The 21,840-nt window shown below is 35.6% G+C and overlaps 2 protein-coding genes across 3 annotated transcripts; both read left to right on the top strand.

Annotated features, from left to right (window-relative positions):
* The first annotated feature begins 7,409 nt into the window (after nt 1-7,409).
* LOC135644433 (signal peptidase complex-like protein DTM1) lies at nt 7,410-8,300 on the top strand. Of its 2 annotated transcripts, none has more exons than XM_065161985.1 (2): nt 7,410-7,763; nt 8,056-8,300. In XM_065161985.1, the coding sequence occupies exons 1-2, from the start codon at nt 7,502-7,504 to the stop codon at nt 8,073-8,075; spliced, it is 282 nt and encodes a 93-aa protein (XP_065018057.1). In that variant the 5' UTR covers nt 7,410-7,501; the 3' UTR covers nt 8,076-8,300. The 2 variants fall into 2 exon arrangements, with proteins under 2 accessions (XP_065018057.1, XP_065018056.1); XM_065161984.1 differs by having other exon boundaries at nt 7,472-7,752.
* Nucleotides 8,301-9,514: 1,214 nt separating this feature from the next.
* On the top strand, nt 9,515-11,652 carry LOC103994832 (uncharacterized). Its single transcript, XM_009415271.3, has 4 exons — nt 9,515-10,337; nt 10,798-10,890; nt 11,103-11,170; nt 11,243-11,652. Exons 1-4 carry the CDS (start codon nt 9,540-9,542, stop codon nt 11,427-11,429), a joined length of 1,146 nt encoding a protein of 381 aa, XP_009413546.2. The 5' UTR covers nt 9,515-9,539; the 3' UTR covers nt 11,430-11,652.
* Nucleotides 11,653-21,840: the final 10,188 nt, after the last annotated feature.

The following is a 21,840-nucleotide window of genomic DNA, read 5'->3' as shown; positions in this document are numbered from 1 at the left end:
AATTTAGAGTTGTCTTCAAAAAAATAAAAAATAAATTAGCTAAAGCTTTAGCAAATATGTAGGCAAATTTATCTTTTTCCTTTATCCACTAATTCACGAATGAAATAATGTTAAACTTCAGTATGTTTGGTGTGTCTATAATAGACAAGATTTTTTTATCATTGTAATAACAGATTTTAGTTTATCTACCTTATTTTTCTTGAAGATAATTTAGAATTTTTTGAAGCCAAATTGTTTGGCACGTTATGCTTATAGTCACTATATATTTTGCCTTCAATTTTGAAAGAACAATACATTCTTAATTTTTTATTATCCATAAAATTACCCTTGAGCCATGACTAAGTACAAATTCTAAAATGCTTCTTTCATCATCTATACAATCAATAGAGTCAATATTAATATAAGAGTATAATTGAAAATATTTTATCTAACTATAACGAATAATATAATTGAGAGTTTCCTTAATATATCTAAAAACTCTTTCAGTTCTTTCAAAGTGATACTTGCTAGAGTTATTCATGTATCTGAATATGGAGAACAAGCTAACTATAAACATAATATTTGGCCTTGAATATATGAAATAAATTAGCCATCCAATTAAATTGTTATACTATTTCTCATCTATTTTTTTAACTCTATCATCTAACATAAATTTATCATTTGTATTCATTGTAGTACTCATTAGCTTACAAGCTATCACATGAAAATATTTTAATAAATCTCTAGTACATTTTTCTTAGCACAAAAAAAAAATTATTTGCATCTTAAATAATTTTTATTTCCTGAAATAATGTAAAAACCCAAAATCAGACATTTCGATTCTAACATCATACTTTTTTGAAATTCAACAAACATATCCATTGAATTTTTAGTATAAATCATATCATTCATATACAAACAAACGATGAGAATTTGCATACCTAGGCTTTTATTTATATATATATATATATATATATATATATATATATATATATATATATATATATATATATATATATATATATATATATATATATATAGTTTTTTGAAAGTTGTGTTAAAGAAAGTAATTGTTGATTATACTTTACTATGCCCTCAATGCTTGTTTCAAATCGTTATAATGCTTTCTCTAACTTGTAGACTTCATCTTACTGTCATTTAATTTCAAATCCTTCAAGTTGATTAAACTAAACCTCCTCTTATAATTTTTAATTCAAGAAAGTTGATTTAACATTAAATTGATAAGCTTATCATTTTTTTGAGCTATCAATGTTAATAATGTTTTAATTGTATCAATTCTTACAATTGGAGAAAAAGTTTCTAAAATCAAATAGATTCAATATCATAATATAAACCTATTAAGAAGAATAAAATGTTATGTAATTAATGAAATATGGATTAGATTACCTAAGAAAACTGACCCTTCTCCACTCTAGCCTAATACACTTATGTATAGGGATAATTATTCACCTTTTACTAATCTCTTTTAAGGCAATACCTCCAACATATGCAGCTCTCTCTTTATATTTTTATTTAATAGAAGCTCAACTAGATAGCCTTGAGCTTTGTTAGGATAAGATTTTGACTGAGATACAGATTATTCATCAAAATCTTGATATTTTATGCATATTTTTATACTTTATTTAGGTATTTGGGATTATCACAACCAAGTAATTTGTTGATGAGGATAGTAATTATGATAAGACTCGGCTGACGTCAGATGACGCCTCACGCAACAGCACCTGGTCAATGCAGATCGGAACGCCGACCGAGGCACATTAACATCCTGCCAAAGCTTAATTCTTCACGCCACGCCAATACAAAGTCAGACGCTACCAGCCTGCCCCCTACAAGCGGGCAGCTTAGGAAGCAGCAAGCTTCCCTATAAATACCCTCTCGTTCATCAGAGAGAGGAGGAGGGATAGACGCACAAAAACACTTCTTCATCTGAAACCCCCTCCACATCGGCTAACTTGATCGTCGGAGGGGTCGGGCCGAGCACCTCGGCCCGACCTTCGTGCAGGTGCGAAGCCGAAGGTCCCCTCCGGACGCGTAGACGAGGAGTTCCTGCCCGGAGGAGACGGCTACACCGTCCCGATCGGACATCGCACCCGACCGCCTCAGCAGGCTCGAGGAACGCCCCAGGGAGATCCTCGTCGTCCGGACCCGAACCGAGCCGTGTCGGCCCTGAGGCCACGGCTCAAAGTTTCTCACAACACTTGTGTTTTTTTTTTATCATTGCAAAGGAGGAGAAATAGTGACTTACACTTGGCTTTTACTTCTCTTTGCTTTTGCTTTAGTTTATGTGATGAATAGGGAGAATTATGATTTTTTTTGTGGTTATATAATTCTTAACTTATGCAAATGGTTAACTTATGCTTTTTCTTTATTTATAATTAATGGTCGGTATTATATATTGATAGTAATCGAATATTATTTTTAAATTTAAAAATTGATTGTACCTTGGTATTTGAGTTTGAAATAATTAAATTAATAAGAACAATATGAATTGAAGACTAGCATATAAGGGAAATATGCTCATTTAATCTTGAGTTCAATTTCATCATAAATTTTTTTAAGTGATATATAGATAGGGGAGTCTTATTTTTTTATGATAAAACAAATTGGTTATCATCATAAAAAAATATTATTAAATTTTAAAATTTGATGATAAAATTAATTAATAAATTTGATAAACTAATATACTTTTTTGAGATAAGTGATGTAAAAATACTTTAATCACATACTCAAATCACTTAAGAGCCAAAAGTTAAGCAAGAGAGTTAGACATTATGCAAAAAGATTATCATGCTAGAAAATAGATGTTGAGCATGGGGGTTGGTCAATATGTTAAAAAATAGATTTTGAACTAGATATTCAAATACATGATAGAAGGATTGGATATCATATTGTGATAAAAGGATTGGATATCATGTTAAAAGATCAAATGTCATGAATATCATATTAAAACATCATGAACTAGAGGTTCAAATATTATGGTAAAGTCGATATTCTAGAGGATTTGATGATATATTATAGGTTCTAATGAAGTGTATAAAGTTTGGATGATATATCCAAAGAGTGAATAATGTGTCGAAAGCCTCGAAGGAATGGTTGATGAGTCAAAGTCTTGGTCAAGATAATTTTGGGCCAATTTGAATTAGCATTGGGCTAAAATAGAGCCTACTTTTATAAAATCTATTAAGCTTGAAGTTGAGTTGTATTGGGCCCATTAGAAAGCTAAATATATGACCTAAACTAGCCTAGGGTGATAATACCATCTAAGTCCGCTAACAAACACTATTTGTACTTTGTTAATCTTTCAAACAATAGTACCACCTACGGTGGTCGTACCACCTAGGGGCAGAGGTGGAACCACCCATAAGTCTAATTTTGTAATGGTACGATTGCTAGAGTATAATATTGTGATTGTGTTGCAAATATTACAACAATAGTACCATCAGCTATTATTGTTTATATCTTGAAATTTAAAAAAATTAAATTTTTGACTCTATTTTTTATCTTTTTCTAGGATATAAATATCAGACTCAATCTTAGTTGATACATCATTTATTCTTCAGTTTGAAAAGTATTATAGTTCTCTTTTTTAGTATTGTTGAGTCTTTCCCCCCTATTGAGTTTAATTTGGATATTAAATTATAAGATGTAAGAGGTCTCTTATAAAAGAGTATGAGTTTTCTTCTAAATCTTAAAAAAAAAATTATAACAAAAATAGTTAATCTTCATCCATTGAAAGGAATATCAATAGTGAAGGCTAGTGGCCTTAATAGAAGAAGAATCGGAAGTGGATATATCTTAGGAAGACTAAACTATTATAAATCGATTTAAATTTTTTCTTTTACTTATGACTTTTGCTTGTGATCATTCACCTTATTTGTAACTCTTATTCACACTCCATATTTAGTTGTTTGTGTTTCTAATATATGTATTCTTCTTGATCAAATTTTAAGATTGATTAAAATTTACTATAACAATAATTCAGCCGATAAGTACTGTTTATGCTTTATCAACTTTTTCGATGATATTATCACTTAAGGTGGTGGTTGTACTATCTTGGGTAGAGATGATACCACCCATATATTTAATTTTACGATTGTAGGATCACCAAAGTCTAGTATTGCGATTGCATTTCAAATATTACGATGATAATACCATCCAAGTCAACAATGGGTACCACATGTACCTTGAAATTGTAGATATTTAAAATTTTAACTTTATTTTTTAAGTCTTTTGAGTGATTTAAATATTTCACTCAAGTTTTGTTGATGCAACATTCATTCTTAGTTTAAAAAATTTTATCGCTCTCTCTTTGAGTATTGTTCGAGTCTTTTCTTCTCTCTTTAGTTTAGCTGAAATATTAAGTTATAAAAGGTGAGCTATCTTTTATAAAAAAAGTAAGTTTAAAAGTTTTCTCAAAAACCTAAAAAAGAAAAAAATTATAAGGATAATTGATCTTCGTCCGTCAAAAGGAAAATCGATAGTAAAAGCCAATAGCCTCAATGGAAGAAGAATCATAAGTAGACATAGATCACGAAAATTGAACCACAATAAATTAGTTTGTATCCCTTCTCTTATGACTTTTATTCATAATTATTTATTTGTAACTCTTACTCATCTAGTACTTTTTTTTTAATTAATTTTTAAAATTGATACAAATTTACTATCAGACTAAGTCAAACCTCCCTCTCCTGCTATTAACATCTTAATAGATTTCACACTTTTCATCATTATGAATTAAGATTTTTATAAAAATAAGAGATAAAAAAATTCTTTAAATACCTACATAAATCTTTGATTATTATTTTTTCACCTAAGCTACATAATTATTATAATTACCTTTGATTTAAAACCTTAAAAATTATTGTGACATATATAAATCACAACATGGAATCTCTACTTTTTTATACTATTCTTCAGTAACATGGATGATAGAGATGATTTTATCCCATGTCAACTCATATGTTAACTAGGTCAACACCTAAGCATGACTTTATGTCGTCAACCTCAAAATGACATCGTAGTGTATCCCGATGTGCACCATATTAATGACAAGCGATAATCGTCCTACCTTATCAAGATTAGATAATCATCAAGCGATTAACCTAATCTTATCATGGACGGATTAGTAAGAAGACCCAAGGATTAGGTATAAAAAAAAACCCATCAGCTCACGTTGAGTGGAGGTAACTCTCTACATACTAACTCAATCTTACAGTTTACACTACTGTCTTATCTCCTTTGCTGACTTAAGCATTAGAGGGATTGCGTTGGGTAATCATTGGTTCCAGCCTATCATGTAGGATCATCGATGGTCAGGAGACGACCCCGTTATTAGGACACGACCATGCAATCATAAGACAAACCATCTCTCGGGGACACACGGATGACCTGAACTCGAGAAACAACCTTGCAGCCAAGAAGATCCCATATTGCCTTACTCAACCTTCTCAAACCGGGTCCTCATTGATAGGACCACTTATGACTAAGTCGTCCGTGCAGTTCCACCTCACTAAGGCTCCTACTTCAGTTAGGAAGAGACACCTGAAAGTGCTTACATCTTTGGCAACAGACAAATCGTGCTAACTCATCGGTCGACGATACTTATGACATCATAAATCGTATTAATATTTTTAAAATATATTTTTTCATCAATTATGTTCGGCACAACTCTTAAGGCGTCTCTTCAATAATCCTAAATTATCCATTATACTAGGGAATGACATGAAATAAATATCTTCCCCGAAGTCAACAATCTTAGGCATTGACAAGTAGGATGCATATTATCATTTCACTTCTTCCCCAATTGGCATAATTGATGACCCTTTAGAATTCCATCGTCCATAGTATCCATCGTTAGCTCCCAAAGTTGGAGGCTTTCGATGTAAGCATCGACTTAACAGAGCACATTACAACATTTGTGGCACATATGACTCTGTATACAACAATTGACTCTCTCATATGCCAGTTGTTTCGTATAACTCTCGAGGGAATAGTAGTTCCTACCGTCTCTCAAAATTGAGTTCTTACTTTGAGCAATCAGTAAAGAAACTTTAAGCTCAATTTCATCTGAAGCCTATTTTGGCCATTCTCCTAGCATTAAGCAACGTGAAATCTAATCTCTGACCAATTATCTCAACAAAAGGATGATCTGCACTCATCTATATTTGTTCATGCCTTCATTAATAACATAGCTCTCGCTTCTTACGATTACTAGCCAAGAAATCGTTAATAAATTTATCTTTACCCAAACTATTAAAAGATCAATCATTGTATCATTTGTAAATAAATGTAATATCCTTAAATGGACTCAAATCAAAGGTGGACAAGATTAAAATTGATATTATTATTAATTTTAATTAAATATTTTAATTATTGATTTGGATTAAATGAAATTGATAGATTGATTATCTCATCAAATCCGATCATGACATTTACTATTAGAGCTACTCAAGTCAAGTAAGAAAGGACCACCAAAAAACTAGACACCTCTCACCGTTTCATGAATTTATTTTCACAAAAATAAGACTTCTTTATATACCTCAATATGACCTCTACATGATTGCACCAAGAGACAAATCAAAATATTATTGATTTAATGCTGAAATTGACTTTATGGAAGAGTGATTTAAGTCGAAGTTATGGAACTTGGTTTGCTAATCAAATATTTGGTTACTTAACATTAAAGTGTTATCAAGAAGCCTATTTCATATTAAGTAGAAAATTTGATAAGCCACAACATAATTAAAGAGTTATTATAATGGTTATACATGATGCTACACTCAAGCCCAAAGATTGAGAAAGGTATGACTGTGAAGGAAGCATTAGGCCTCGTTTTATACAGTCCCCTCGTCGACCATTCTCTGGACTTTTAGCAATATGGACCTAAAATCCTTTTTCTTTTCGCTCAGTGATATGCTATTATTGGAGAGTAATTCAATTATTCATCATGCTTTCTTAACCAAACACATGGAATTAACTGTTCTCCACTTTTATATTCTATCAGAGGTTGCTTGCCGACACACTTTTTTTTTTTGTTGTGTGCATAGACAAACAGAAAGCTAACGCGATATGCTCATTTTTCTTGCTTTCTTTAAGCAGATTTCTTCATGAGAGAAATGGATAAAACGGGGATGTGGATTTTTTTTTCATTTATGTTGGCATGCAAAAATGCCAGCATTATGCTTCTTTTACTTAATATTTTAACTATCCGCAACCCCCCATCCCATCCCATCCCAATCGTTCAACAGTTTGGTTTGGTGCAGTAAATGCCTCGACAAACTAATAGGTTGTGTTGTTGGGCGCATAAATCCCAAGAATTAAATTGCTAGCGGGCTGTCGAGAGGCTACAAGTTACGTAGTTCACATATAGACCGAACACGTGTTCTCCATGACGCGGTCGCGGTAAGAGTCCACATCGACCCCTCCTTCTACTTCTTCTTCCCCTTCCTCCTCCTCTCCTTGAGCGCCAGTGCCTGCTCCAGCTGCGTTCTGGACTCGCGAGATGAGGCTGGACGCGGCGCTGCAGAAGGGCATGGTGGTGATCGTGGCGGCGGTGGTCGTCGTCGGGGTCTGCACCTTCTCCCTGGAGAAGATGCTCGCCACTTACGCCGTCGGGATTGTGGGGATCGCCGGGATCCTCTTGCCGGACTGGGAGTTCTTCCATCAGGACTTCCCGCAGTGGTTCGCGTTCATGCGTGCTCGTAGAGCTACCGCCGTCGCCGCTGCCGCCGGTCGCTGTCCCGCAAGCTGGAGGTTTAGTTCTTGTAGTGATCGATCATACTTAATTCTCACCTCAAAATTTCTAACTTGGATCATCTTTAGGTCGAGGATTAGTCTTGTAAATATATTAAATGCTTCTATAAAATATTTCCGGACACTTAAATAAAAGTCTACATCGTGGGGTTAGAGTTGGAATTTTATATTTCTCTAGTAATCATTCTTTATATAATAATAATAATAATCATTTTTTATTGACGATGTCAATTAATTTAATTGGTTAATGACTTTTTATTGGTTTATAAGAGCGCTCTTACATTTTTAGTGCTATCTATGCAGATTTCGATTGTATCGTCTGAGCTCCGCACTAATTACCCTGATCTATGCCGTTGGTCTCTTCCGGTGGTGGATGTTCGTCTCAAGCTAGACCGAGTTGTTTTTGGCTTGTCTGTCTCGCTACTAAACTCACTTTTAGCTCATATCATTTGTATTTTTTTTTTCTTTTTGCACTTTTCGTCGATGCATCTTTTATGTCTACGATATTCTGTAATCACTTACTTATCAAAGAGGCACAATCATCTCAATTATGTTCGCCCCTCTTAAAAGAAAAATTATTCTATTTTGAATGAGATATTTTTAATGATTAAAGCATCATATGTATTTCAAATATCAGAAATTAAAATCCTACAAATGTCAATTACGTGTTATGTGATATTTGAAGATGGATTATTATTGTTTAACACTTAAAAGGAGTTATGGGTCAATCCGAGTCCAATATTCAAAGCCTATTTATTATAAAGCCTTGGTGGTGTTGAGGATGAGATAATTTTAAAATATCTCTTATAAAGAGTATATCAAAAGGGCTTATCTAATGATTAAATTAGTAAGTGAATTGAAATATTCATAAAGTAAAAAAATATATATGCACGTAAGACATTTTACAGTGGATTACTCCGATAAACATAATGCAACTTTCTATAGTGACATAACAGACGAGATATTTAAACACTATTTGATCATGAGAAGGTTTATTGAACGATTATTCACTATATTTATAGTCCACGTGGCTCATATTAATGAGATAAAGAGTTTCATCAGCTTATAAGATTAACTAGTGTTGAAATGATGACAACTTGATATTGATGTAGACGTGATGCTCGATCATGATGTCGATAGATAGACAGTCCATGTGTCTATAAAAAACATAATCTATTTTATTTCAAAGTAAATTTTAGAATTCATCATGCTTAAGTGGGGTTTCAATTTATTTTTAATTATATTTTAAAAATATTGATGGGTATCTACCAACCAATAATTAGTAATCATTTAAGCGTTCAATTTATTATTTTTATTTATTTATTTAGTAATACTAGGTAGTATAGGTTGATACATAATTTGGCATCTTGGTACTATATTTCTCCTACAAATTATCATAATAAATATCAGATCGGTATTATATATATATATATATATATATATATATATATATATATATATATATATATATATATATATATGACACATTTTTTTATTGCTAAAAACAGAACAAATGCTCCACTTTATATATTTAGACATTTCCAGAGAAAATATCATTTAATTTAGTTTATTATTTATTCGTGTATCGTCTCTCGATCATTATATATTTACTTGAAAAGGAAAATATAAAGCAACCTCGTGAGCCAATGTAATGACAGCAAACTCATGGCTCATCCAATCACGACGCAAGTAGATGAACGGGTGACACGGAAATGGTAAGTCTCTCACAACAAACCAGTTGCGGTCGACATCCCCGCTTCGCTCGCACTACCTGGGCTGACGATGTCATGCTCTTCGTGACGTCATTCTTGGAATGTGAATTCCTGGCCCCTGCCTTCGACGAGGCAGGGGAGCCTCGCGGGCCTCGCTTGCAACCAACGGTCAAAAAACTTCCAACGGGACCAATTGAAGAACCAACCTCCCCCGACTGGACACGGAGGTCCAACGCAGCCGAGGGGATGCCGCGGTGGCTCAGCTTCACCGTCTTCCGGGACCGGTGTCACCGCCGCGCCTTCCTCGCTGCCGGCCTCCGTCCCTCCGCCACAGCCCTCGCGGACGGCGCCACGGTCCATTGTTGGGTCCCCGCCCGCCCGGACCCCTCTCGCTCCCCGCTCCTCCTTCTCCACGGCTTCGGCGCCACCGCCATTTGGCAGTGGTCCGCACACCTACGCCCCCTCCTCGGAGCCGGATTCGACCTCTACGTCCCCGATCTTCTCTTCTTCGGCGTCTCCGCCGCGCCCGGTCCCGACAGGTCCGAATCATACCAGGCCCAATGCATCATGGCCGCCATGGAGGCAGCCGGCGTTCGGCGATTCGGCCTCGTGGGGGTGAGCTACGGCGGGTTTGTGGCTTATCGGATGGCGGCGATGTACCCGACGGCGGTGGAACGGGTGGTGCTCTGCTGCGCCGGCGTGTGCCTTGAGGAGCGCGACCTTGCGGCGGGGCTTTTCGTCGTGTCGGACTTGCGGGAGGCGATAGAGATCCTGCTGCCCCAGCGGCCGGAAAAACTGCGGCAGCTCGTCCGACTGTCCTTCGTCCGGCCGCAGCTCGTGATGCCGTCCGTCTTCCTCCGGGATTACATACAGGTGGGTAGTTCGATAACGAATGTCACTGCATTCGTTCTGGAATAACTTCAAGACATCGTTTGCTTTCTTGAGAAGTAGAAGACAAAATTTTGGCTTCATGACCTCAAAATTTGGCTGCATCCACTAAACTTTTTAATGTATCCACGTACTGGAGATTAGTTTATGTCCTGAAAACAGTGATTTAAATATCATTAGATTCTAACCTATGACAGAATTGGGACCAAAAAATGAAGAACACAAACCTTGAGAACATTTTGTTGGGATGAACTGAAGTTATACTGATTGTGCAGCTTAGCATTATTGCTTCAAATACCTATTTGTTAGGATGAACAAACTTAGCATTGTTCATTGTTCTTCATATAGATATTGTTACACTTCTTCCTAAGAATTCATTTGAACGATGTAGGTAATTAATTATATAAACTTACTTTTGATGGCTTGGCTTTGTCTCCTCTGGCAGGTGATGTGCAAAGATTATGTGAAAGAGAAGACAGAGTTGATCCAAGCCGTATTCAATGAAAGGAAACATTCGGACCTTCCAAAGATAAACCAGGTGATTCTAATATCTCATGCCATTAATATCTTACATTTTATTGCCAATTTTCTTATTTTCTTTAACAGATTCCACAAAGAATGCTATTTGAAAGGGTAAAACTTATATCTGCAACTTGGGTTAATGGAAAAGTCATCACTGTGAAAAGAGCAAGTAACTTTTTTTTATCGCATTAAGGTTTTTGTCCTAAAGTCATTTGCTTCTCTGTGCAGCCAACCTTGATATTTTGGGGCGAGCAAGATCAGATTTTTCCATTAGAATTGGCTCACAGATTACAGAGGTCTGTAAATTGTAGAATGAGTAAAGTTCGTTTCCCTAAACATTTCATTTGACCGTAATCTAAAATCTGCAGGCATTTAGGGGATAATTCTCAATTGGCAGTCATCAGCAATGCTGGGCATGCCGTGAATCTTGAGAAGCCTAAAGAGCTTTGTGAGCATATAATTGCATTCTTTCTTGATTCTCCCCAGGGAAGTCACAACGGCCAGGACGTACCATCTCCAAACTCTCAGAAAAACATAAATTTCAATCAGGATTAATAATTCTGACAAAAGAATTTTCAAAATTTGAGGCTTGAACTTTATTATCCAAATTCTCTTCTGCTGCTTTAAGATTTATACGAAGAACATGTCTGACAATTGAGAATGCTTTTTCGTATAAATCCTTCTACAATGACAAGAAAATTGACCTTAAAACTTTGATATAAATGCCATGAGTGAATTGACTTTTCCAATAATTCTTGTTTGAGAAGTTGTTCATTCCTTTATTTTTGCAAAACTTGGCATTTGAAATCCAGTGGAGAATATATATATACTTTGCTGGTTTGATTTTAAACTTACAGTGCTTCCTAAAAAGTCATGGATACAATCTAGTCAACAATGTAAGAAAATTACTTATTCTACTTTGTTTGAATTGTGCAGAGAGATCATATTTTAATAATCTTGGTAGGAGTCGTACCATCATATTATATGCTCTGCAAACTGTTTTTATTTCATTATCCATTGCTACACTTGGTGTGTTATATGTTAGATTTTTTATTACAAAGTGTTAATAACCAAAGTATATAAAAGTTGTCTCGTTTCCTCTTATAGTTTCTATGGCTGACTTGGTTAACCTTCCAATTCGTCAAAAATTGTGCTAGACAAATTATCAAACTGGACAGATAGAACTAGCTAACTGTTGTATAGAAAGTAATAGAGAAAATAAGAAAGAGTATTAAGAGAAGGCGACGAAGGAGAAGAGGAAGATGAAATAACACGTAGAACAAATGTCAACTAGGCATCCTGATTAAACAAATAATTCTAATTAGAACCACACGATTCTGTGTTTTCTTTCTGACGTGAGCGGGGACAAGGAATTTGTTGTGAGAAAAAAAACTAGCCTGCTGGTGTTTTTGATGTAACCTAATCAGGATTCATAAATAAGATAAAATTCTGAAATCTAATTCTTGTTTTTTTTTTTTCTACACAGCTACCTCTCCTGTCGAAGGAAAACTAAGATTAAATTTGGTACTCAAAATAAATATTTTACTATAAAAGAAAGTTGTTCGCAAACCGAGTTTTAGAGTAGTTCGGTTAATGTGACTTATATCAACTTTCGGATTCCTCCTCCGACGAGGTCACCGGCATTCACTAAAGGCCTTCTTTCAATATGTAAAGACCGAATACCTCTTTGCAGTACTTTCTCCTTTTTTCGGGTTTAGGAGATGAACCCTTACAAGTCTCACTCCTCTTTCTTGGATGGTTACAAGCCTAAGAGATGGAGGAAAACTCTAACTTTTACAGTAGTTTAAGACTCAAGAATTCAAGATTAAGCCAATAGATTTCGTGCCCTTTCATACAGAAAAGGATAAGATTTTATAGGCCCCAATGGCTTCAAAAATGGAGCCAAAAAGTGTCTAATCCTAGATTTTCGAGGTCTTAGTGGTACCATCGCCATTATTGGGCGGTACTACCGCTTGACACATGACACTAGGCGGTACTCCTACTTAGTCTGGGTGATACCACCGCCTGACAGGGGCAGTACCACCGTTGGTAGTTATCAATAACTGCCGGTGGTACCACCGCCCAGAAATGCTAGGGGGGCACTGCTTTCCAGGTGGTGCCACCGTCGGCTAGGAATTCAGGGGATGATTGGGCTATTCAATCTGGCCCAAATCAATCTTGTTAAGGGCCCAGTTGGCCCCTAATTAAGTAGTGGGATTACTTCCCAATCTTAACTTAATTTACGTTCTAATTACGATAATTAAGACATGATCACAGTTCATCTGATTCCAATGCGTCAATTGCTCTTCTAGCGAACTTCCGGTGTACTTTCGGCGAACATCCGACGAACTCTCAGCAATACTCCGGTGGACTCCCAGCAAGCTCCTGGACTTTACGACGATATTCTTGGCAAGTTCCGATGAGCTTCTATGGTAAGCTCCTAGACTTTTCGATTGGTTCCTGTAGAACTTCCGATGAACGTTTGGACTTCCGTCGAACTCTCGAACTCCTAATGAGATCTCGATCTTGACTCCAGCACAACACCTACTTTATGTTTTACTACCATCGTAGTTAATCTTGTACACTTTTCTCAACATATAGATTAGATCAAACAAATTACAATTGACTTCATCATCAAAATCCGAGATTCAACGATCTCCCTCTTTTTGATGATGACAATCAATTGATGACGGAGTTAATCTTAACTCCCCCTATCTATATGCCATACTTGAAAAAAGACATTCTTGAATTCAAGGCCTTGAATTCAAGAATCAAACCGATAAGTTAAATTCATTTCAAGTATATATGATGAAATATATTGTATACATTTGTCATTAATTTACCACATTTTGGTATTATTTCTCCCCCATTGTCATCAACAAAAAGGAGAACGATTCAACAATGCAAGTGTGGTAAAAATTCATTCCACATTTTAATTTGTATACCAATCATATTTCAAGCATTCATGGTATCATTCAAAAGTTCTCGACATTAAAAGTTATAAACATTAAAAAGATAGCTTCCTTTAACTTCTCCCCTTTTATTTTTCATTAAAACTTCGCATGAAGAAGGAAAGTAAGGATGAAAATCCATTAAGAACTAACTTTGAATGAAGTTTAAAATGGTAAAAGAGTTTCATTAAATCATGTTTCAATTTTCACAAGGATCAAGATATTCATGTGAAATCAAATCCTCATTCTTGCAAGGGTTCATTTCATACAAAAAAAATCATAAAAAATCTTCCTTTATTAAGAAAGAATTCATGTGAAAGAATCATGACAAAAGAAATTCCATGAATAAACCTTCATAATGAGAGGAGTATCACATCAAATCCATTTCTCATTAAAAATTCACAAAAGATAAATATGTGAGAGATGCATTTGTCAATTAATTCTATGTATAAAAAATCATTAAGTGATGGAGCAAGGGTATGAAGTAAACTTGATACCAAGAAAGATAAAAAATGAAATAGGTTCATGAAAGCTCCATTCAAGAAATACATTAAGTGAAAGATAGTCCGAAAAAGATATATATCAAATTCATGCATTCAGACAAATTAACATTCATAACTCAGCAAATGATCATAATACATCAAGTCATAGATACCAACAGTTAAATGTATCAAGGAATTTATCCATTCAAAAGATATATCAAGTCTAATTCTTAGAGTGATATATTCATTAAAGTAAGCTCAGAATTTAACCATCAAGGTAGTTAGCACAGAATTTTACTATCAAAGTAAGTAGCATTTTAGGCATCAAAGCACATCATAGCATTTTAAGTTTACAACATTAAGGTAAACAACATAGGATTACAACATAACAAAGAGGAATTGTGTCCAATTCTCTCCAAATACATACATAGCTTATTCAGGTGGTGGAAAATTAAAATATCTAAACAAAGTATTAAACTGTTGATGAATGTGCTACAACTCAGTTAAGATTTGATCTTGGCATTGTTCAAGTCGATCTTATCGTTGTTCAAAATGATCCATCTGAGTCCTTATATCGTAGATAGATAAGGGAGGTGCTTGCTCTACTGGAGGTGATTCCTCAAAGGGACCAATTGGAGGAGATTGATTACCCCTAAATATTAGTGTTTTGGGTTCTGGTTCAGGTTGGAGGGGATCAGTCCTTCTAGGCATTCTAGTCCATATACCATTTCTGAATGTACATCTCATCCATCGAAGTAGATTTTTATTTATTATACTAAATCTGTCTAGTTTTATAACTTCTTCGTCGGGTGGAATAACAATATCATAGGCATGGAGTAATCTTGTGATTAAGCCACTATATAGAAGCATCATGTCTTTTTTTGATATTTCAATCATGTTTTGTTAGATTAGGTAACCAAAATAATTGTTATGCCCCTTCATAATCCAATACATGGTATCTAGTTCCATTTGGCTTACTTCATCATGATGATATTGCTTTGGGAAAATGATACTTATCAGGATGTGATGAAGTATTTTGATGCTTAAAGGTAGTAAATGTTCACAGCTTTTTAGAAGTATCGTTAAGTTAGGATTGCCAAAAATTATTCCTAAGGCATTAACGTAAGTGGTCCCAATTGTTTCATCATCCCATTGTCCTCTAAAATAACATCCTCTTTCTTTTATCGGGATTCCTATGATGTCGCAAATTGGTCTATCCGTAATGGATATATAATGTCCTAATAGATAGGTAGATACCCTTTCTTCTTCATCTACATGTAAATTATTGTAAAATAGCCTAATAAGTCTAGGGTAGATAGGTTAACTTATTTGAAGAATTGGGAGAATGTCTAGATTTGCAAACCAGTTCCAAATCACTTAATTCGTCTAAATCAATATATTTTCCCTTATGAACATGTCTAGATTCTATGGATGAAAATTTTAGGGCATGTTGATTAGAATCGAAAATTAGGGAGTCATAATTTTCTTCTAATGTCCTCTTCCCTTTGTCCCTAGAGGATCTTCTAGAACCCATAAAGACCGATATTATGAAGATAGATAATGAGCAAGAGTAGATAATACAAAAGAAAAATCAATGTCATTTAGAGAATACCTTAGTTGTGATCTTCAAGAGGATGCAGGAGATTGATCTTTGATCTAGTAGGAAATAGGGATTTTTTTTTTTGGGCAGCTAGAGGGAGAGAATGGTGTTCAAAGGGGGTTTGAAGCTATTTAGGGGAGTGGAGAATGAGTTGGGGTCGGTTCTACCATCGGCCTTAGCTTGGATTTATAAAGGGGCAGGTTGTGGGCGGTGGCACCGTTGGTTGGGCGGTGCTACCACCTACAACACTTGTTTGCTGGTGGTGCTACCACCAGCTGGGCGGTGCTAGTGCCTATAACAGGTTCCAGCTGGGCGGTGCTATTGCCAGCTGGGCGGTGCTATCGCCAGCTGGGGTGGTGCCACCGCCTACAGGTAGTGAACATTGCTCACAAAATTTACTCATTCACATTTATATCAAAATGTAACATAAGGGGAGTGGATTCATGTCAACACACAAATGCATACCACACGTGCACGATTCATATTAACTTAATGATTCATCACAACGATTCATATCTAAACCTCATATAGAACTCGTAAATACATATGATTCATATCAACTCATTAAAACTCGTAAAAATACACATTATAAGTTCATGATTCATCATTTGTACGCAAACATTGTAAAAACTTGTATGGAAAAATGCATATGGCTCATTGCGCACACTATAAGATCATGATTCAGGTGAGTGATCAAGAAAGTTCGAAAGCGAAAATTTAACACATTCATGATCTTGTTAGACAGAATTCGATCCAAAAATAAATTAGGAGGGATTGTATCTTAGAAATTTAGAAATCCGGAAGAAGTTAGAAAGGGAACTTGTGCATAAGAATTTTCAAGTTTGAGAGATCAAGATCTAGTGTTTATCACACAAGATTTCAAATAATTATTGCATCATGATCTTATAAGTATTATTTTATAAATAATAGTTTTAATTCTTATGATCCCCGTTTTATTATTTTGGCTAGAGAGCTTTATGAGTTATTTTGGATCTTTGGTCATAAGCCTTGAGCATCCAAAATCAAAGTATTATCTCTTGCTCCTAGCTTATGATAGTACATGTTTCTACAAAAGAGGATGAGTTTTAGGTACCCATTTAACCTTGGGTGCCTAAAATATCGATCGGCTTAACTTATCATTTTGCATAAAATTCTTTACGGTTCCTTTAGGAACCCAAATCAACTTGTGTGGACTACACTTCTTAAATAGGCAATGATAAGCTATATGTCCAAATTTGTAACAAAAGTTACATTTATTTTGGGGGTGAAATATACAAGATAGGACCTTTAACAAAGGTGGTTGGATTTTGGTGAGAGCTACTCACAAATCCGATTTTGCCTTTCCTATGAACGTGACCCTTGTTGGCAAGGACTTGCTACTAACCTCAAATTTCTTCAATGTATCTTTGAGTAGCAAGTTTTCCTTTTGAAGTATTTCTAAATCATGCTTAATCTTTACTCTATCAAAATTACTAATAAGAGAAGCATGTTCCTTTTTTAAAATAATTATACTTTTTACTCAGAATTCTACGTTCATCAAATAATTTATGAAAAGCACTTGAAAGCTCATCGAAAGTTAAATTTATGTCTAATGAACTTGTTACCTCATCTCCAATAGTCATTAGCGCATAGTGAGCAACTTGCTCGGTGTTGGTTGGCTCCTTTTCTTCGAAAGCACTTGAGTTGTCCCATGTAGCTTTGAGCGCCTTCTTCTTTGGTTGCCTCCTCTTTGCTTTGGGAAATTCACTCTTGAAGTATCCCGGCTTCTTGCATTCATAACATATCACTTGTTCTTTTTTAGGTTCAAATTTATTTTTAGTATCATTTTTAAATTTATTTCTTTTTATGAATCTTTTGAACTTCTTTGTTAAAAGTGCCCGGTCATCATCAAAGTCCTCATCACTTGAGTTTTCTTTCAAGTGGTCTTCTTGTGTTCTCAATGCTATGTCCTTCCTGTTCTTTGGAAGGGTGTCCTCAAGCTCTTCATGAGCTTTATATGTCATTTCATAGGTTATTAGTGACCTAATTAGTTCTTCAAGACGAAAATTATTTAGATCTTTGGTCTCTTGAATGACCGTTACTTTAGGATCCCAACCTTTTGGAAGGGATCTTAAAATCTTATTAACCAGTTCAAAATTCGAGAAACCTTTACCAAATCCTTTTAGATTATTGATGATATCCGTAAATCGGGTGTATATGTCTCCAATGGTCTCACTCAGTTTCATTTGAAACAACTCATAAGAATACACTAAAAGATTAATTTTTGACTCATTCACTCTACTAGTATCTTCATGAGTCACTTCAAGTGTGTGCTAAATGTCAAAAGCCGTTTCACAAATTGATACTCGATTAAACTCATTTTTATCTAATACACAAAATAAGGCATTCATACGATTAAAGCCGATCTCGGAAGGTGTTTACTTGAAAGCGTATGTAAACGTTGTTAAAGCACAATAAAGAGGAGAGGTAGTTTGCTATAAAAGAAAGTTGTCCAAAATAAATGCAAACCGAGTTTTAGAGTGGTTCGGTCAATGTGACCTACATCCACTTTCGGATTCCTCCTCCGACGAGGTCACCGGCGTCCACTAAAAGCCTTCCTTCAATAGGTGAAGACCGAACACCTCTTTACAGCACTTTCTCCTTTTCCCGGGTTTAGGAGATGAACCCTTACAAGTCTCACTCCTCTTTCTTAGATGGTTACAAGGCTAAGAGATGAAGGAGGAGAACTCTAACTTTTACAATACTTTAAGACTCAAGAATTCAACATTAAGCCAATAGGTTTCGTGCTCTTTCATGCAGAAAAGGGTCGGGTTTTTATAGGCCCTAATGGCTTCAAAAATGAAGCCAAAAAGTGTCTACTCCTAGATTTTTGGGGTCCTGGCGGTACCACCACCATTATTGGGCAGTACTACCGCCTAACACCTGACATTGGGTGGTATTACCGCTCAGTCTGGGCAGTACCACCACTTGACAGAGCTCGGAGACCGAGCTCTGGCGGTACCACCACTTGACAGGGGCGGTACCACTGCCCAGTCTAGGCGGTGCCACTGCCCAGAAATCCTAGGGGGCACTACTTTCCAAGCAGTGACATCGTCGACCCTAACGGTGCCACCGTCGGTTGGGAATTCAGGGGATGATTGGGCTGTTTAAACCGACCCAAATCAACCATGTTAAGGGCCCAATTGGCCCCTAATTAAGTTAGTGGGATTACCTTCCAATCCTAACTTAATTTACGCTCTAACTATGATAATTAAGACATGATCACAGCTCTTCTTATTTCGGTGCGTCAATTGCTCTTCCGGCGAGCTTCCGACATACTTCCAACGAACTCTCAGTGATGCTCCGGCAGACTCCCGGCAAGCTCCTGGACTTTACGACGATCTTCTTGGCAAGTTCAGATGAGCTTCTATGGTAAGCTCCTGGACTTCTCGGTTGGTTCTCGTAGAACTTCCGACGAACGTTCGGACTTCCGTCGAACTCTCGAACTCCCAATGAGATCTCGATCTTGACTCCGGTACAACACCTGCTTTATGTCTTACTGCCATCGTAGTTAATCTTGCACACTGTTCTCAATATATAGAATAGATCAAATAAATTACAATCGACTTCATCATCAAAATTCAAGATTTAACAAAAATAGCTTAGCTCCCTGCACAAACTGCCAAGATTCAGAAATACTTCAAAAGGAAAACTTACTACTCAAAGATACCTTGAAGAAATTTGAGGTTAGTAGCAAGTCCTTGAATATGATCCTTGCCAATAAGGGTTACGTTCATAGGAATGGCGAAATTGGATTTGTGAGTAGCTCTCACTAAAATCCAACAACCTTTGTTAAAGGTCCTATCTTGCATATTTCACCCCAAAACAAATGCAACTTTTGTTGCAAACTTGGACATATAGCTTATCATTGTCCATTTAAGAAGTGTAGTCCACACAAGTTGATTTGGGTTCCTAAAGGAACTGTAAAGAATTTCATGCAAAATGATAAGTTAAGCCGATCGATTTTTGAGACACACAAGGTCAAATGGGTACCTAAAAATCATCCTCTTTTGTAGAAATGTGTACCATCATAAGCTAGGAGCAAGAGATGATACTTTGATTTTGGATGCTTAAGGCTTATGACCAAAGATCCAAAATAACTCATAAAGCTCTCTAGCCAAAATAATAAAAAGGGGATCATAAGAATTAAAATTGTTAGTTACAAAATAATATTTATAAGATCATGATACAATAATTATTTGAAATCTTATGTGATAAATACTTAATCTTGATCTCTCAAACTTGAAAATTCTTATACACAAATTCCCTTTCTAACTTCTTCTAGATTTCTAAATTTCTAGGATATAATCCCTCATTTTTTTTGGATCGAATTCTGTCTAACAAGATCATGAATGTGTTAAAATTTTGCTTTCGGATTTTTTTGATCACTCACCTAAATCATGATCTTATAGTGTGCGCAATGAGCCATATGCATTTTTCCATACGAGTTTTTATAATGTTTGCATACAAATGATGAATCATGAACTTATAGTATATATTTTTATGAGTTTTGATGAGTTGATATGAATCATATGTATTTACGAGTTCTATATGAGGTTTAGATATGAATCGTTGTGATGAATTGTTGTGTTAATATGAATCGTGCACTGTGTGGTATGCATTTGTGTGTTGACATGAATCCACTCCCCTTATGTTACATTTTGATATAAATGTGAATGAGTAAATTTTATGAGCAGTGCTCACAGCCTGTAGGCGGTGGCATCGCCCCAGCTGGCGGTAGCACCACCCAGCTGGAACCTGTTGTAGGCGGTAGCACCGCCAGCAAACAAATGTTGTAGGCAGTAGCACCGCTAGCAAATAAGTGCGGTAGCACCGCCCGCAACCTGCCCCTTTATAAATCCAAGCTAGGGCCGGTGGTAGAACCGACACCTACTCATTTTGCACTCCCCCAAACGGCTCCAAACCCCCTTTGAACACCATTCTCTCCCTCTAGCTGCCCAAAAAAAAAAAATCCTTATTTCCTACTAGATCAAGGATCAATCTCCTACATCCTCTTGAAGATCATAACTAAGGTATTCTCTAAATGGAATTGACTTCTCTTTTGTATTATCTACTTTTGCTCATTGTCTATCTTCATAATAGCAATCTTTATAGGTTCTAGAAGATCCTTTAGGGACAAAGGGAAGAGGAGATTAGAAGAAAATTATGACTCCCTACTTTTCGATTCTAATCAACATGCCCTAAAATTTTCATCAATAGAATCTAGTCATGTTCATAAAGGAAAATATGTTGATTTAGACAAATTAAGTGATTTGGAACCTATTCAATGGTTTACAAATCTAGACATTCTCTCAATTCTTCAAATAAGTGAACCTATCTACCCTAGACTTGTTAGGCTATTTTATAACAATTTACATGTAGATGAAGAAAAAAAGGTATCTACCTATCTATTAGGACATCATATATCCATTATGGATAGAATAATTTGTGACATCATAGGAATCCTAGTAAAAGAAAGAGGGTGTTATTTTAGAGGACAATGAGATGATGAAACAGTTGGGACCACTTACGTTAATGCCTTAGGAATAATTTTTGGCAATCCTAACTTAACGATACTTCTAAAAAGCTGTGAACATTTACTACCTTTAAGCATCAAAATACTTCATCACATCCTGATAAGTATCATTTTCCCAAAGCAATATCATCATGATGAGGTAAGCCAAATGGAACTAGGTACCATGTATTGGATTATGAAGGGACATAACAATTGTTTTGGTTACCTAATTCAATAAAACATAATTGAAATATAAAAAAAGGACATAATGCTTCCATATGGTGGCTTAATCACAGGACTACTTCATACTTATGATATTATCATTTCACCCGACGAAGAAGTTATAAAACTAGACAGATTTAGTATAATATATAAAAAT

The sequence above is a fragment of the Musa acuminata genome, chromosome BXJ3-8 (genome assembly GCF_036884655.1).
Source record: "Musa acuminata AAA Group cultivar baxijiao chromosome BXJ3-8, Cavendish_Baxijiao_AAA, whole genome shotgun sequence".
In the NCBI taxonomy this organism is placed as follows: Eukaryota; Viridiplantae; Streptophyta; class Magnoliopsida; order Zingiberales; family Musaceae; genus Musa; species Musa acuminata.
This window is presented reverse-complemented; position numbering and strand designations above follow the sequence as displayed.